This window comes from Symphalangus syndactylus, chromosome 13 (genome assembly GCF_028878055.3).
Source record: "Symphalangus syndactylus isolate Jambi chromosome 13, NHGRI_mSymSyn1-v2.1_pri, whole genome shotgun sequence".
Taxonomy (NCBI): Eukaryota; Metazoa; Chordata; class Mammalia; order Primates; family Hylobatidae; genus Symphalangus; species Symphalangus syndactylus.
The window spans coordinates 115,439,797-115,458,305 of NC_072435.2; the positions used below are offsets into that span (position 1 = coordinate 115,439,797).

General features: G+C 43.2%; 1 protein-coding gene across 17 annotated transcripts in view; it reads right to left on the minus strand.

Annotated features, from left to right (window-relative positions):
- Positions 1-18,509, minus strand: part of CIT (citron rho-interacting serine/threonine kinase) — a 191,867-nt gene that overhangs the window by 66,592 nt on the left and 106,766 nt on the right. For all 17 annotated transcript variants that reach the window (XM_055239770.2, XM_063614616.1, XM_063614612.1 and 14 more), the window contains 4 exons: positions 14,789-14,884; positions 8,608-8,724; positions 6,265-6,374; positions 5,073-5,247 (listed from right to left, as the gene is read on the minus strand). In XM_055239770.2, the coding sequence (XP_055095745.1) occupies positions 5,073-5,247; positions 6,265-6,374; positions 8,608-8,724; positions 14,789-14,884 (498 nt within the window). The remainder of the gene's footprint in view (positions 1-5,072; positions 5,248-6,264; positions 6,375-8,607; positions 8,725-14,788; positions 14,885-18,509) is intronic.

An 18,509-nucleotide genomic window follows, 5' to 3' on the forward strand; every position in this document is an offset into this window, starting at 1 on the left:
GAAAATGAAGACATGACCTGCTACTCAACCTGCAGCTGAAACTGGTCTTGGAACCATCTTCTTGGCACTCGATAGAGGAGAGGAAAATGCAACAAAATGGGCCTGACTTCCATGCATCTCCGAATTCAACAGGAGTAAGAACAGGTAAGGGCTATATCTCCTAACCACCCCTTACTTACATATATTCAAATGCCTGGGAAGACTTTAAAAGGAAAAGCCACACATTAAGAATCACGAATGAAAATGATGACAATTACTCTTATTAGAAAAACATTTAAAGCTAAGCAGATATAAATAACATCATATTAGTAACAAGGACATCTTTTCAACTTGACTGTAAATGAAACAACAGACTGAATTCTATTTATTTTAAACACGCTTTCTCTGATGTGTCCTCATTAGGTAATCCGCTTTAATGTCACATTAGAAATTAATCATTCTTCCCTCTATCTGCTCATCCATCCAACTATCTATTCAATCTTTCATCATTCATGTAACAAAAATTTACTCAGCAATTTCTGTGGAAAATGGAATATGGAGATGAAAGACAGTCTCTGCCTTCAAGTGGGGAGAAAAATGAAAACCAACCATGACCATATATCATGGTCAAGTGCAACGGTCAGGACATGTAGGGATGTTGCAGGAATACAGCAGGGGGGTAGAGGAGCTAACTCTGGATCTGTTAAATTCTGTTGAAGAATATGCAGGAGTCAAACAAGCAGGTAAGAGGTGAAAGAAAATTCCAGGCAGGGGAAGCAAGACATCCAAAGGAAGGGGGTGAGGGAGACCATGGCACATCTATTGACCTGACAAACATGGACAGTGTGGTCCTAAAGATCAATGTAAAGCAACTCAGAGATGCTTGCTGCCCTCAGAGAACCCACTGTCTAAGGGGACTGCCAAGAAGAACACACTGTGATGAGCTGTGCCCTGAAAGCCATGGGGATAAAAAGGAGACCTCCAACCCAGCTTCAGAGGGTCGGAGAAGGCTCCCTAGGAAAGGTGGTACCCACATCCCAAAGCCCATAGGGGTGAAGAGAAGAAACACTTGCAAAAGACGTAACCTGGAAAACCAACAGGATTTAGTGGTTAATTTGATGTGGGGCAGAGAACAAAGGAAAGAAGTGAGTCAAAGATGACTCCTGGCTGGGTGCAATGACTCACACCTGTAATCCCAGCACTTTGGGAGGCCGAGGTGGGCAGATCACGAGGTCAGGAGTTCGAGACCAGTCTGCCCAGCATGATGAAACCCCGTCTCTACTAAAAATAACAAAAAATTAGCTGGGCGTGGTGGCACATGCCTGTAGTCCCAGCTATAGGCTGAAAGGCTGAGGCAGAAGAATCACTTGAACTTGGCAGGCAGAGGTTGCAGTGGGGCAAGATTGCACCATTGTACTCCAGCCTGGGCGACAGACCGAGACTCTGTCTCAAAAAAAAAAAAAAAAAAAAGAAAAAAAAGATGACTCCCACATTTCTGGACAGGTGAATTACACAAAGAGTGAGACCACTGCTATGACGGAATAGGAGAGAAAGGGCCAGTATGAGGCAAAAGATAAGAAATTCAGTCTTAACATGCTGAACTTGAGCCCTGTGGGAGACATCCAAGTGGAGATGTCTAATGTCTACTAATAAGTAGTCTACTAGTAAGACAGTGGGTCAGAAAATCAAAAGAAAGGTCTGGATTGGCAACCTGGATCCGGGAGGCCTTAACAAATCAGTGACAGCTGAAGCCATGGCTATTATCTCTCTCTGGTGATGGTGGTGATGACGACGATATCACAGCAGCAAATACGGTCCTTACAACACACTGGGCCCTGAATTAACTCATTTCATTTTCAGAACAACTCACTGAGGGAGGTACTACTACTACCTCCATTTTACAGATAAGCAAACTGTGGCACTGAGAGATTAGGTAACTGAGCAAATGTCACACAGCTATAAAAATCTTTTTAAAAGGCTGGACTGGCATTCAAAGCCAGAAAGTCTGGCTCAAGAGTTCATGTAACATGTTGCTGTTTTCCTGCAACATCCCTACGTGGACTGACCATTGCACTTGACCATGTACAGGGTAAATACTGTAGCCTTCAGTCTTACTAAAACACCAGCAGTCACAGCAGGGTGGGCCTCTACTAGCAAGCCTGAAAATGCTTCTGACGCCATTTGGCAAAACCAAGAGAGGTAGGTGACAGTGACTCAAGGGGAGGAGCGGGAGCCGGAGGCTATACAATGAAGGAAGAACCTGGGAGCCTGCATCTTTGTGACTCCACATACCTGGCTAGAGAAGAGCTAACGCTGCACACACAAAGTTGGGGGAAGGCCCAGGTCCTTTAAGGCAGATCAAACTCCAGGTGGAGGCCTCTGCCCTCAATCTCAGTAGCAGCATGTGGCCAAAAGAAGAGGGACTGATCTGGTTATATTTAGAGCTGAACTGCAAAACTCCCAGGGAGAATATAGAGCCTGAACCTCTCATGAAACGTTTGAAGTTTCTCTTACCAAATCCTTGAGGGGCTGGCTCTACTGATTCAAGTGAAAAGCAACAGCTTCCCTGGGACACTTTAATAGCCCAGATGAGCTACAGCAGCAGGGCAGGCTCCTAAGAGGAACATTTGTGCAAAGGGAAGGCAAGAGACAGCCAGTCAAGGGCCCCAAGCTAGAGAAGTCCATCTGGATTGTTTAGACTCACAAAGTTAAAGGCGAGTCTCCCGTGATCTTGCCGTTAAACGTACAGAAGAGTGAAAGTATAGCCTGGATAATAAAAGTTAAACCATCGCCTAAGGCTTAAGGCTCATGCCTGTAATCCTAGCACTTTGGAGGCCAAGGAGGGAGGACTGCTTAAAGCCAGGCGTCCTCCTTCTGAGAAATCCTGACCTAAGAAATAATAAAAGAAAAATAAATAAATAAATAAGTAAAGCCAGGAGCTCAAGACCAGCCTGGGCAACATAGCAAGACCCCATTGCTAGAAAAAATGAAAAATAAAACCAGACACTCCAGGTGACCCTAATGGAGCAGTCCACCCTAAAAAACATGAGATAACACATTGTTACTGTCCCTTGGAGAAATGACTTCATTTTAATACTCCAAGACAAATAAAGACATGCATAAACATGAGTATTATCCAAGGCTTAGACCTCAGACTGCTGTCTGCTTAACAGGACCTTCCTTAAGAAAGATCATCTGCTTTTTGAAGAATTCCATCACAAATATTTGAGCAACTATTTTACATGAGACACTGTGTCTTCCCTTCCAGCCTGGGTGTCCAGCTTCCAACAACCACTATCCTGAACTCCAGTTGTGCCTCTGCTGGTGCCAGCGAACACTGCTGCTAGGCTAAAAGCCCTCGTGTCAGGAACAGGTCTGTCTTGTCACCACTGTAGACCCAGGCTACAAATCGGCACACAGCAGGCATTTGACAAATATACAGTGACTACACAAATGTAACCTTATGGCTTCAATCAACCTCAACATGTCTACAACCCAATTTGTTGTGTTTTCCTCCCCAAAACCTGGCCACTCTTCCCAGCTTCCTTGTGTTTTTGAAGAGAGCTACCTTTCATCAATCACACCTAAGTTTGGTTTTGTCTTTTAATCTCCCACTGTCATTATAAGACAGACCTCTGCCACCAGCACTGGGCCACCACGGCTAAGTTCTGACTAGGTCACTGGGCTGTCATTACATCTTGATAAAGGAGGAATTGCTCTGCTCCCATTTGACAGATGCACAAATTGACACACTCCCCACAGGACCCTATAAAGGAGATACATTATCACTGACATTTTACAGATGAAGAAACTGAAGCCCAGCAGAGAGATGAGGCAGCTTGCAAAACTAGTAAGAGGTCATAAAACCAGTAAGGAGTGGAGGTGGAATTCTAACCCAGAACCCCATGGCCCAGTCTGTTACCAGAAGGAGGGCCTGGGGTCTAAGTTGTCTATTTTGAACAAAGAATTGGACAAAATGCACAAAGTAACAAAGGAACAAAACACAGGAATGAAGCAGCGAAAGCAGGGATCTATCAAAGCAAGAAAGCACTCCGCAGGGTGGGAGTGGCCCCGGCAAGTGGCTCAAGGGCCCAGTTACAAAGTTTTCTGGGTTTTAAGTACTCCTTTTGGGGTTCCTATTGGTTACTCCTTATCTGAATAAAGGATTTGGTTTGTGGCTAATTAAAGGCTGAGGTGAACTGACGCCCTATGCAGACGAAGGGATAGTCCCTCCTTGGCCCGCGGCCCATTCAAGCTGCTCTCCCTTTCCATCTGAGCAACGGTGGAAGGTGGGGGCAGGGGGTTGCAGGGAGAGTAGCCTTCCATCTTTTGGAGCTTTGCAGGGAGAGTAGCCTCTTCCATCTTTTGCTACTGGGGCGTGGGAAGATGAGGATTTTCCCTTTGGTTCAGCTTTAGGAAGTTTGCGTTAATTGGCCTCAGGTTCCCTGCCCCCAAGCCCCAGGTGTTTTCCTTTTGATCCAGCTCTGGGAAGCCCACAGGAACGGGCCTCAGGTTCCCTGCCCGCAGACCCTGATGTTTTCTCTTTTAGAAAGCTAGCACAAATTGGCCAGGCATGGTGGCTCACGCCTGTAACCCCAGCACTTTGGGAAGCTGAGGCGGGCCGACCATTTGAGCTCAGGAGTTCAAGACCAGCCTGGCCAACATGGCAGAACCCTGTCTCTACAAAAATTGGCCGGGTGTGGTGCCAGGCGCCTGTAGTCCCAGCTACTCGAGAAGCTGAGGCATGAGAATCGCTTGAACCCGGGAGGCAGAGGCTGCGGTGAACCAAGATCGCACCACTGCACTCCAGCCTGGACGACAGAGCAAGACACTCTCTCCAAATTAAAAAAAAAAAGAGGTTAGCACAAGGGCCTCAGATTCCCTGCCCCTAAACCTTGGTGTTTTTCCTTGATTCAGCATGAATTGGCCTTAGCTTCCTTGCCTCCAGACCCTTTTCTCCTGCCTCAAGTCTGCCCCCTTAACCACCAAGCACAATGTCTCTTGTATAGATACTGATTTGTGCTCGAAAGCTGGCTTGTTCAGAGCCTGAATCGCCCAGCAAATCCTCCCAGGAGATCACCCCTCGCTCTCACCTCCCGCAATCTTGTCTCCAGTTCCAGCAGCCGATTCTTGTCACTGTGGTCTTGGTGGCTGATCTTCTCCAGCTGCTCCTCCAGCTTTCGGTTCTGGGCCTCCAACTTTCCAGCCTGTGTCTCCAGGTAAAATTTCTGTTGCCTGAGTTCAGAAATCATCTCTTCTTGGGCCTTCCTGGTGGGGGTGGTGGGAGGATCCAAACAAAATCACAGTCTCGTTAGAGTTGAGCCCGTTTCCACGGAAGGTAGACGGACAGGGAGTGAGACATGTGTCCTCACTAAGTGGACTAGGGCCATTCCTGGGTTAGCTGTCTCCTGATCTGACCTCATAAGCATGATCCCGGCATGACGAATGTGGGGACCATTTACTCATCACCACTGGAGGGATGCAAGAGATACTAACATTTCATTCCTTTGACAGGCCTGTTTATTTCTTCTTTGAGTCTGTGTATCTGTGTAGGGGCAGAAGGGGGCCTCCTTAGATTACTGTACAAGGGCACCCCAGTAACTCATGAAGGCAGGCCCTGGAGAAAAAGGAGCAACAAGGAGAAAGAATGGTATTCCTTCTAGTTCTCTGTAGATCTTCCTCACCTCTCCAGCAAACTGCTTAGAAGTATCAAAAACCAGAACGACTCAAAGACCCAAAACACAGCCTACTAAGCTGGTTTAGATTAAGATGGGACTGTTTTGGGAGATCTCTGAAGAGAGAAACCTGAGGGGGAAAAAACAATCCTGGAGATTGTAATTCTCTGGGGGAAAAGATTCAGATCAAAGTGCTCCTGGAACACAGTCCTTGCTGAACCCCAAACTTCCTTCCCTAGGGTCTAACCTAGTGACAACTAAATGGATGGCCCGACTGGGCACACACAATTTCACCTCTTACTAATTACAGGACGCAAGTCTGGGGAACAAGAACTGCAGCTTTCCGCAAGCAAATTATAAATAGCCTCATTAGAGAGAGCAAAACACTCTGTAATGTGATGGTAATTGAAGATATTTAAGAAAACCCGACTCAAAAGTGGCAGAGTGAGACCACTTAAGACAGGGCAAAATGACGTAAGTATCCGAGGGCTGGGCTGAGCTACAGAAGTCATTCAATCCATTCCACCTCTGTCAGACAGAAGCGAGTTTATGCCGCAGGAGAAAAGACCAAAGTGTAATAATGTAGGGCAGTTAGAATTTGGATACTTACATGTTCCTTTGGGTAAAAAGACTGCTATTTGCTGCAAGTTTATTGGCTTCAGACAGTTCCACAATCCTCTGTTCCAGGGATCTGATCTTGGAATCCATAGCATTGATCATCTGAAACACAGGGCACCTATGAAACCTCACACAGTTATACCAGAACAGAAGTAATAGGGGCAGTGCAGGCCAGGGTAAAAGTTTCATCTGAAATGACGGCAATTTGGCTAGAGGTAACAAGGCACTCAACTAGTCTGTACTCTGAGGACCACAGATGGTACCACTCAAATGGATGGTACTTGGTTGTTTTTTCAGTGATGAAATCTCCCCACACTGGCTAAGTGGCTTGCATTTAAAACAGACATAAGGACCTATTCAGGAACCTAACATCCTGTGAGTAATCAGGCCTTGTTAAACCCCATCTCATCTGCATGTGACCCGGGCCTGCAAGAGTCTCTTCACTCGAATATGCACATTCGCATTTATCACCACCCCGAGGGTTGTCATTTTCTGAGTGATTCCTTCTCACCCAGCCACTATTGCTCTAGAATCCACAGCAGGGGTCTCCAACCCCAGGGCCACAGAGCAGTACCCTATTACCAGTCTGCCACCTGTTATGAACCAGGCCGCACAGCAGGAGGTGAGTGGCCTGCGAGCGAGCATTACTGCCTGAGCTCTACCTCCCATGGGATCAGTGGCATTAGATTCTCCTCAGAGTGTGAAACCCATCATGACCTGTGCAAGCGAGGGATCAAAGTCGTGTGCTCCTAATGAGAATCAAATGCCGCGGGCCGGGCGCAGTGGCTTAGCCTGTAATCCCAACACTTTGGGAGGCCAAGGCAGGCGGGTCACCTGAGGTCAGGAATTCGAGACCAGCCTGGCCAACATGAAGAAACGCTGTCTTTACTAAAAATACAAAAATTAGCTGGGTGCAGTGTCACATGCCTGTAATCCCAGCTACTCGGGAGGCTGAGGCAGGAGAGGCACTTGAACTTGGGAGGTGGAGGTTGCAGTGAGCTGATATTGCGCCACTGCACTCCAGCCTGTGTGACAGAGCAAGACTCTGTCTCAAAAACAAAACAAAACAAAAAGAATCTAATGCCTTAATGCCTGATAGTCTGAGGTGGTACAGTTTTATCTTGAAACCATCCCCCCACCTCTGTGGAAAAACTGTCTTCCACAAAACCGGTCCCTGGTGCTAAAAAGGTTGGGGACAGGCATGTCTCTACAGCAAAGTTTCCCCAACTTAATGAATCATAAGAATTGGAGTGTGGGGGTACTAACTAAAAATTTAATTTCCCAGGATCTCCCCTCAGAGATCCTGATGTGAGGTCGGGTGCGGTGGCTCACACCTGTAATCCCAGCACTTTGGGAGGCCAAGGTGGGCAGATCACTTGAGGTCAAGAGTTCGAGACTGGTCTGGCCAACATAGTGAAACCCCGTCTCTACTAAAAATACAAAAATTAGCTGGGCGCGGTGACACAATGCCTGTAATCCCAGCTACTCGGGAGGCTGAGGCAAGAGAATCACTTGAACCTGGGAGGCGGAGGTTGCAGTGAGCTGAAATCATGCCACTAAACTCCAGCCTGGGTGAAAGAGTGAGACTCCATCTCAAAAAAAAAAGAGATTCTGATATGGTAAGTCTTGGTGGGGTGCAGATAAATAAGCACCACAGGTAAACCTTAGGAGCAACAAGTTTCTGAAACAACTGCCTATGTGGATTAGAAAAGAGACAAACAGGCAAGTAAAAAGAAGTGAAGGGCCAGGAGTGGTGGCCTGTAATCCCAGCACTTTGGGAGACCAAGATGGGAGGATTGCTTGAGGCCAGAAGTTTGAGACCAGCCTGAGCAACATAGCAAGATCTCGTCTCTACAGAAAACTTAAAAATTAGCTGAGCATGGGGGCACGCACCTGTAGTCTCAGCTACTTGGGAGGCTTAGGTGGAAGGATCACTTGAGCCCAGGAGTTGCAGGCTGCAGTGAGCCATGATTGCACCACCACATTGCAGCCTGGGCTTCAGAGCAAAACCCCGCCTCAAAAAAAAAAAAAAAAAAAAAGCAGGAAGACCAAGAGCCACTGGCCATTTTGTCAGGGGCATTTAGAAGGACAGTATTTTAGCAGATAGCAGAACAGCATGAGTTCTTGAAAAACACAAAACTGGCCATCCAGAGCCACCACCTCAGTTGCTTTTAGGAAAGGAAACAGTTTCAGAGAAAGCATCCTATTACCAACAACTCCACAGGATTCAACAGAAGGAATTTCGCCAGGTGAAATAGTCTTATCAGGGGTGTGATTCTGGGCATATTTCAAAAACCCTCCTTTGAACACTGGCTTGGCAACTCCTTCTACCTACCGCCTTCTGTTCGCTGAGAATTTTGCCCTTCTCATGGGCCTCCTCCTCGTGTCTCTGCATCATGTTCTCCAGCGTCTCCTTGTCGGCCAGGTCTTTCTTTATCTGATTGTCCAACACCTACAAAAACAAAAGCAGCAGCAAATGTTCTCAGGAGCCAAGCTGAGGAGGGAAGACTAAACGGGGACACTTGAGAAAATCTAGGAAAGAGGAGAAAAGCAGGGGAGAGGCCCGAGGTCTCCAAATTCTGGGGCAAAGAGAAGGCAAAAACTGGGAGTCCGCTTATCAATCAGGATAAGATTAAAAAGTCAAATATTACCATCCAATGGCAAGTAACAGGTTGACTTGAACCAAGAACTTATTTTAAAATCAGCAGCCCAAAGACCAGAGAGATATATTCAAAATGAGGCAGACTCCAGAATGAGAAGGGAGGAGGAAACAAGATTGCTTTAGATCCAGACCTAGAGAATAAATTTCTTATAATCTGCAGATATTACCTGGGGACAACTTTTTCTTCGCCAGTGCACCCGTAGTTTTCAGAATATTCCTCACTCCTAATTTATACAAATTAATTCTAGATACTCCTGGGCTGTGTGCAAGAGGGAGAGAAGCCGAAGACAGAGGAAGTCTATGTGACCAAGGATGATGCTCGGAAACAACCAGGGACAAGAGGATTTTGGCCACCAATAACGTAGGTGGATGGTCAACAGATTAAAAAGACAACATAAAAGAAAGAAAAAAATGCCTCTTTCCCTGGTTCTTTCCTCTGATCCAACTAGGGGGAGGAAAAAAAAGTCACTGGGAAAAGAAACCTTTCCCAGGGGAAGAGAGATCATGTGTTCTCAGTGCTCAGAATGCCACTGTAAGCACCTACTGTTCCCAAGAGGAAACATAAAACAGTAATGGTATCACCAATCGCCAGCTTGATCTAATGTTCTTTGGGGCACACACAGCCCTACGAGTTGCCAAAACAACAAGCAAAAGGGAAGGAAAAAAGAAGACAACATCATAACATGCCCGAGCCTTTGACCACAACCCTACGTTTCTCACCACAGAGGCTCCATTCTGCTTTTCCAAAGAACACCAACAACATCAAGGAGGACAACAGGATCCTGGGAATAAAGCTGAAAGAGCTGGGGTGACAGATAGGGCTAAAATCTGCCTTTCCCACAATGTCTATTGTGAAAGGACCGTCACAGCTTATGGGGACATCGTCCGTAAAAAGAGCCAGTCAGCGGGGAGGGAGTCCACAGGAGAAAGAAAGGAAAGAACAGATTTCAAAGAGGTCTTTAAACTAGAACTGACTGATGAAAAAAAATAGAATGGAAGTTGGAAGAGAAGACCAAAAGGTGGGAATAGGGTCATGAGAGAAAGGAACAAGCTCAAAAGGATGAGAAATGGCCCACTCTCTTGGATGTCTGAGCATGATTCTAAAATTACAAGCAAGAACAGGGTAGAATCGAGGGTATGATCATAATTATTACTAAAATGGCCTGATAGAGGCTGGAACAGGAAACACAAAGCAGAACAGGCTAAAAAGAAATGGTTTCTTAAAGATTCCAGTAGGGAAGAAAGACAGATCTTTCCCTGACATTCCTCGGGATCTATAAAACAAATTTCTTTCCATCTAGCAGTTAGCAGAGACCACATAATATCTAGACCACATACGCTCTTTATTTTTATGAGGTGCTAAAGCAATGAAATACATTTTCAGGATGCCTCTGCTCAAAATAAGACCTCAACTTTGGTCAAGAAGGATACCGATAAGAGGTAAGTATGAGCTAGAAGGGATAAGCTTCTATCAAGAATGTATGCATTAGGCCAGGCATGGTGGCTCATGCCTGTAACCCCAGCACTTCGGGAGGCTGACACGGGTGGACATCGCTTGGGGACAGAAGTTTGAGACCAGCCTGGGCAAAACAGCAAGACTGCATTTCCACAAGAAGTATAAAAAATAGTAATTAGCTGGGCATGGCGTTGTGCACCTGTAATCCCAGCTACTCAGGAGGTTAAGATGGGAGGATTGCTTGAGCCCAGGAGTTCGAAGCCTCACTGAGCTATGATCACACTACCACATTCTACCCTGGGTGATGGAGCAAGAACCTGTCTCAAAACAATAAACAGATAAATAAAAGAACATATGGGTCTCTCTTAGCTTTCGTAGGGTTCAACTGGCAAAAAGATGAACAAGATGTATGGGGGAGAAGGGGAGCAAAATGTTTATTTGAAATAAGAGATTCTACTAAAGACATCTGAATCAATTTAAGATAGAATATGGCTTTTGATAGGAACATCAATATAATCACCAAATCACAGAATATGTTTCACAAAGGGTTACTTTCATCATGCAAAGGTGCCAGTGGACTACTGTATACATTCTCATAATTTTCTAAAAATTGAAGTACCAGGAGTCACAGGAGAACACTTTGAGGTCATTTCTGGGTTGTTTTCCCATATGTCTTTCCACGGATCACTGCAGCCTCAACCTCCTGATTACAAGTGATCCTCCCACCTCAGCCTCCCAAGTAGCTGGGACTACAGGTGTGTGCCACCTGCCTGGCTAATTTTTGTATTTTTTGTAGACAAGATGAGAAGGATGTCTCACTTTGTTACACAGACTGGTCTTGAATTGCTGGACTCAAGCGATCTGCCCACCTTGGCCCCGCAAAGTGCTGAAATTACAGATGTGAACCACTGTGCCCAGCTTCCTATATTTCTTTTACTGAAAAACAACCAAAAATAACACCAGCGGTAAAAGATGCCAGGGTGGTGATGGTGATGATGCTGTGTGAGCATGTACGTGTTAGATTCTCCAAGAAAGGACCACTCAATTCTTTGAGAATACCAACCAAATCAATAACAAGATTATCACAAAAATTGAAATCCCCCTTCAATGTCTGGTTGGAAAGGGGAAGCGACAATATTCAAGATATAATAAACAGCATCTGATTCTCAAGAACATAAGAATGAATTAAAGGCTTGATCCAAATAATAATGAAAATGTGATGTGATTTTAAAAGGAAATTGATAGAGTGGCAGCCATTTCTAATAGTATAGTGGGCTACGTGTCAGGCCAGCCCTTCTCTTGAAAATGATTTAAAATGCTAGATAAAATATAAAAAACATTTTCCCCAAAGCACCTACAAGTTGACAAGAGAGTAAGAAATTACCAAAAGCTAAGTAAAACAGAAGCAGGGAGAGGTAAGAAGGGTTTAACCTGAGGTATTTACTGAAACAAATTAACTTGAGTTTCAGTTTTTATAGCCTCAGTGGTCAAGAAAAGGTAGAAATGAAAGCCCCCGATCACCCACCAAGGTGGGCACACATTTCATCCAAGACCTCAAAGAATTTCCATTAATAATTCTCCAAGGAAAATAAAACAGTCACCATGACAAAGAATCAAGAGAAACAACCGAGCACAAACAGACCTTCAAATACTTCACATAGTGGAGTTGTCAGGTACAGATAATAAAATAACTATGCTCAATACATCTAAAGAAAGAAAAGTTAGGCTTGAAAATGAATGCGCAGAACAGAAGATGACTGTCTTAAATAATCTAGCAAACTTGGGAATGACCCAAATAGAATGTCTAGAAGTAAAAAATATAACAACCGAAATTAAAACTCAACAGAAAATTTAAAAATTACCCAGGCGTGGTGGCATGCACCTATAGTCCCAGCTACTCAGGAGGCTGAGGTAGGAGGATTGCTTAAGCCCAGGTTGCAGTGAGCTATGACTGCACCACTGCACTCCAGCCTGGGTGACAGAGTGAGATCCTGTCTCAAAAAAAAAAGAAAAGAAAAAACTCAATGGAACAGCAGATTAGACACAGCTAAGAAAGAATTTGCAAATTGGAAAATATGTCAGAAGAACGTACCCAAAATATTGCACAAAGAAACAAAGAAATAGAAAATATTTTAAAAGGCTAAATTGGAGCTGATCTAACTGATGCCCAATCAAATTCTTTTTTTTTTTTTCTTTTTTGAGACAGAGTCTCACTCTGTCACCTAGGCTGGAGTGCAGTGGTGAAATCTTGGCTCACTGCAACCTCTGCTCACTGGGTTCAAGAGATTCTCGTGTCTCAGCCTCCCAAGTAGCTGGGACTACAGGTGCACGCCACCACGCCTGGCTCATTTTTTTGTATTTTTAGTAGAGGCGGGGTTTCACCATGTTGGCCAGGCTGGTCTTGAACTCCTGACCTCAGGTGATCCACCCACCTCTGCCACCCAACTGCTGGGATTACAGGTATGAACCACCATGCCCAGCCCCAATCAAATTCTTAAAAGGAAAAGAGAGAAGGAGGAAAGAGACAATATTTGAGATATAATTACCACTAACTTTCTAGAATAAATAAAAAGATATGAATCTATTCAAAAGCCTGGGAGACCCCATTTCTAGAAAAAACATTTTTTAAATATCCAGGTATGGTGTCATGTGCCTATAGTCCCAGCTACTTGGGTGGCTGAGGAGCCTACTGCACTGAGCAAGACCATGTCTCTAAATATATGTATATATATTTAGCCCAGTAAATCTCAAGCAGAGTAAGATAAGTAAAAAGAAATGGACTTTTTTTTTTTTTTTTTTGAGACAGGGTCTCTCTCTGTCACCCAGGCCGGAGTGAAGTGGTGCAATCTCGGCTCACTGCAACCTCCACCTCCCAGGTTCAAGCAATTCTCCCAACCCAGCCTCCTGAGTAGCTGAGACAACAGGTGCATGCCACCACACCCAGCTAATTTTTGTATTTTTTGTAGAGGCGGGGGTCTCGTCAAGTTGCCTAGGCTAGTCTTCAATTCCTAGACTCAAGTGATTCACCCATCTCGGCCTCCCAAAGTGCTAGGATTATAGGCATGAGCCACCACACCTAGCCAAGAAATCCACATTTAGACACAATACAGTAAGCCTCAGAAAAATTAAAGGCAAAGTAAAACTGTAAAGAAAAAGCCAAAGAAAAATCGAGTTATCACATGATCCAGCAATCCCACTGCTGGAAAGGAAAGAAAAGGAAATCAGTATATCAAAGAGATATCTGCACTCCCATGTTTGCTGCAGTACTATTTACAATAGCTAAGATTTGGAAACGACCCAAGTGTCCATCAGTGGATGAATGGATAAAGAAAATGCGGTATATGGACACATGGCAGGGAACAACACAAACCCTGTCAGTGGGGGTGGGGTGGGGGGAGCATCAGGAAGACAGGAAGAATAGCTAATGCATGCTGGGCTTAAGACCTAGGTGATGGGTTGATCTGTGCAGCCAATCACCATGGCACACGTTGTTTACCTATGTAACAAACCTGCACATCCTGCACATGTACCCCAGAACTTAAACGTTGAAGGGAAGAAAAAAGAAAGAAAATGTGGTACAGATACAACAATGGAGTACTATTCAACCATAAAACGGAATGAGATCCAGTCATGTGCAACAACGTATGATGGAACTAGAGATCATTATATTAACCGAAATAAGCCAGGCACAGAAAGACAAACATCACATATTCTCATTTATTTATGGGATCTAAAAATCAACTTAATTAAACTCATGGACATAGAGTATAGAAAGATGGTTAGCAGAGGTTGGGAAGCGTAGAAGGGGTTGTAGGGAAGGTGGGGATGGCTAATGGCTGCAAAAAAATAGAATGAACAAGACCTAGTATTTGAGAGTACAATAGGGTGACTATAGTCAATAGTAATTTAATTGTGTATTTTTAAATTGGATTATTTGTAACTCAAAGGATAAATGCTTGAGGGGATGGATACCCCATTCTCTATGATGTGCTTATTTCACATTGCTTGCCTGTATCAAAACATCTCATGTACCCCATAAATATAAACACCTATGTACCCACAAAAATTAAAAATTTTTTTAAATTAAAATTAAAAATTAAAAGGATTATAGAAATGATCATGGATTCAATGACAATGAGTTTAAAAAATCAATTTAAAGATGAAATTGAGATCAATGATGACCACATTTAAAAAAAAAAAAAAAGTTTTTTTTGGAACTTCAGATTTCCAATCCTTCACATAAGTAACACCCTGAAATCTCCCACCATGGAATAAGGACATTATTCACCCCAAACAGTACTTTGGTCCAGCAAGAAGTGGCCACAAGGGCCCAGGCAGAGATGGGAGCTACATGGTATTATAGGAGCAAGGCCAGGGAGGATCATAAAATGTCTTTACTTTAATCTTTTCCTCGTAGTGCTGCTCTTTCTGTTTCAGGTGCACTTCTAGGTGCTGGGCTGAGACTTGGGCCTCCCGATGTTTCTCTTCGAGCTCCTAGACACAAAAGAAAAGACAGTCAGGTGTGCAGTGGGCAGGACACTGCCAATGCACGTTAGACATTCACAGGAAACATGACTTTGGTACAGGTACCACAGGTCCTCCATTACTAGCCTAAGGCTCTTGGGAAGGAAACCACCACCGTGCCTTGGCCCTGGGTTTTCCAAGTCCAAGTATTCGCACACACATACACACATAGCTGGTGGGCTGTAAGGCCTGAGACCACAAATACGTCAGTGTGACAGGTCAAACAAAGGCAGCTCTTCATCTTTGCACAGAGAAATAAGAGTAACAAGGCAACATTGGAAAGTTTAGTACATGACAAAGCCCTGACCACTATCTTGAACCTCAGGCCATTTTCACTGTGATGATAGCCTTAAATGAGAAAAGTCATTTTAATATATGATTATGATTTTAAAAAATACTTTGTATTTTCCTCATTAACAGAATTATTGCTCAAGAACCCTAGCTAAAAAGGAAAACTAATGTTACGATCCAAGCACTTCAAGTTTTGAATGATTTTAACTGACTGGTAAGTGGCATATGTGACTATCTGTAGATGTGCATGTGATATAATGTTCATATGATACAATGCAAATGGGGACAAAGACAAACATATAATACACTGATAATAATGACATAAAAATGTACACAGACATATTAAAGATTAGAAGAGAATCTGGAGTAATATAAATACCCTACATTTAATGTCTTCTTAATTCTTTTATTGTTAAGTTTCCAGCTTTTTTTTTTTTTAGACGGAGTTTCACTCTTGTTGCCCAGGCTGGAGTGCACTGGCGCGATCTAGGCTCACTGCAACCTTCGCCTCCCGGGTTCAAGCAATTCTCATGTCTCAGTCTCCCGAGTAGCTGGGATTATAGGCATGCGCCACCATGCCCGGCTAATTTTTGTATTTTTAGTAGAGGCAGGGTTTCACCATGTCAGTCGGGCTGGTTTCAAACTCCTGACCTCAGGTGATCCACCTGCCTCGGCCTCCCAAAGTGCTGGGATTACAGGCATGAGCCACCAAGCCTGGCCAAGTTTCTAGCTTTTAAACAAAATTGTAATTCACTTGAAAATGACAGCAGTTCATTTGCCAGTGTTTTATAAACTGACCTTATAAAAGGCAGCATTCAATTCACTAAAACATTCTGTAAATGCACAGATAGCTGCATCTATATTAATTCTTATGAATCTGGACCCATCAGTTAATTACTAATATCAAGTCATTACTCCAAGTTTTCAACTCTTTATACTATTATGAAATTTTTCTTTGAAGTGGAAGCAATTATGAGGGTTTTGAAGAATGAGGAAATTATATAGGATATGTTCATAAAATGGGGGTGAAAAAGTACTTTGAGATTCACATGCACTTAAAATATTAGTGATTAAGCTTTTGAAACTCTAAAGTCTACAAGCATTGGCTTTGCTTTGCGGGCAATTAAAATTCAATCTTAACACCAGGTGCACAAGATCTACTGCAATTCAACAGATGTGATCTTGAAGAGTTGAAAATAAACAGGATTAATAAAAGCATATTTTAAAATGTTCTGTATGTACTTGGCTAAAGGATCTCTTGCAGTAACTTCTTTTATTAAGGCCACAGACTCTACTATACTGAGTGTACCATTATCTGTTTTGAAAGTTCTTATCAGAATAGCAAATATTTTAAAGCCGATGACATTTGGCGATCTATGTTCAGGCATCATCATTACATAATGGTACTAAGGACCACTCTTTGCCCACATCCTAGATACTTTGCAGCCTAAGCACAGGGTTCTTGAGCAAAAGGCACCTTCTAATAAATGAAGTCACAACCACAAAGGTACTCCGGCAGGTGGCAAGATACACTCTGATAAAGAAATCCGCTTATTTTTCCTTTATGTTAGAAATCATTTGATAATCATCTTTTTTTTTCCCCCCCAGTTTCGGTCTTCATAAGATAACACAGGAATGGAAATCAGAATCTAAAATTAGATAAAAAAAAAAAACCCCCAGGTATCTGAGACTGACAACTTTAAGACCAAATTTCTGGTCTATTTGTGAATGGGAGTTTATAACACATAATCGAAGAATGCAGAACTCTCTACTCCTCCATTTTAATTGTAAGTGAACCTTAGGAAGAGCAGATATTCTAAAAATATGACTCCTTGGTGGTTTGGCATTTTTTGTTGTTGTTGTCATTTTTTAAACAGGTATTTTCTAGATGTATTGGATCAACTCTTCAGTCCTCTTATGCAAATACTGTTGTTTGCTGCTAAATTTCCAGCTCCTAGAACAGTGCCTGGCACATAGTAGAAGCTCATTAAATATTTGTTGAATGAATGAATGAACACATCACCATTAAACAGAGAAACACTTTGCAACCACAAGAGAGTTAACCACTTCATTTATACCAAGCAAGGGACAGCAGCGGTGGGATCTCAGTGGGATCTAATTTTATACTCACGATAAAATTCAAACACTTAACAATAGCCAAGAGAAACTTCGATGACGGAACAAGAGAACAGAAAGGGCAGACTAACAGTCACATTTGTCTTTGTGTGCAGACATATATACAAAGACTGGGTGTCTTAGCAAAACAATTTAACCCATTTTTCTTTTACCTGTTGATTCGAGAACATCCATATATTTATAAATATACACAAACAGAAATGTAAAGTTGTAAACAGTTTGATTTGGTATTAAGTATAGACCTATAAGTTGGCCACTCTGGAATTCCAATAGTTGCTGGTGACTCATTTCCCAGAAGTGATGTGAAGAGAGAGAGATGAAGTGCCCTGCTCACCACCTTGCCTCCTTAGGGTGGAGAGGAATGACCAATGACTTCAGAGACTCTCCCCAGGTGGGATAGGAATGGACTCCAAGTCATCCTTGAGTCTCAAACATGATGTCAAATTTCTGGCTGTGGGACTGAGGTCCAAGGAGAGCCCTTCAAAGGTGCTGTCTTCCACCCTGGCAGGGGCAAAAAGTCAACACATCTGCAAATACCACCCAAGCCTTCCTTGATCAAGTTAATTTGGTGATCAGAGCCTGAGACAGAATCAGGATGACTACAGACCCTAAAAAAAGACCTGCTATATCTAAGGAAATTGAAAAAATAATAATAACAATAACCAACTGTAGCAGAGAAAGTGAGTGGGTGAACACAGATCTATGACAAATACTACTCCTAGCAAAACAATTCTGTATGACTAATTGCTTCCTTCTCTAAAAGCAAGAATCTGAATTTCGGTCTTAAAGGTCTAAACCCCTACAGCTTTTTAAATTGGCGTTGCAAAGTTGACAGCTATCCAAAGCTCTGCTGATAGTAGTATGTCAACACGCCTTTAAAAATGTATTGAAAATGATAGATGCACGTTCTACTAAAAAAAAAAAAAAAAAGCCAGGCTGTAGCAAACAGAGCAAAAAATGATATTTACGAATCTGTTACCAGTGCTGAAATGTCTGTTATTTGGTTATTCATACTACTCTACGATGTGGTATATGCTGAAACCACCTCACTTAATTCATCTACTTGGAGATACCTCCCTTATTGTTGTGGTTAATTCTTCTTCTTACCCCCTTCCCTTTGCAAACTCTAACCTGTTATCTTTTAACTTTGCGACTTTCATTCCTGCTC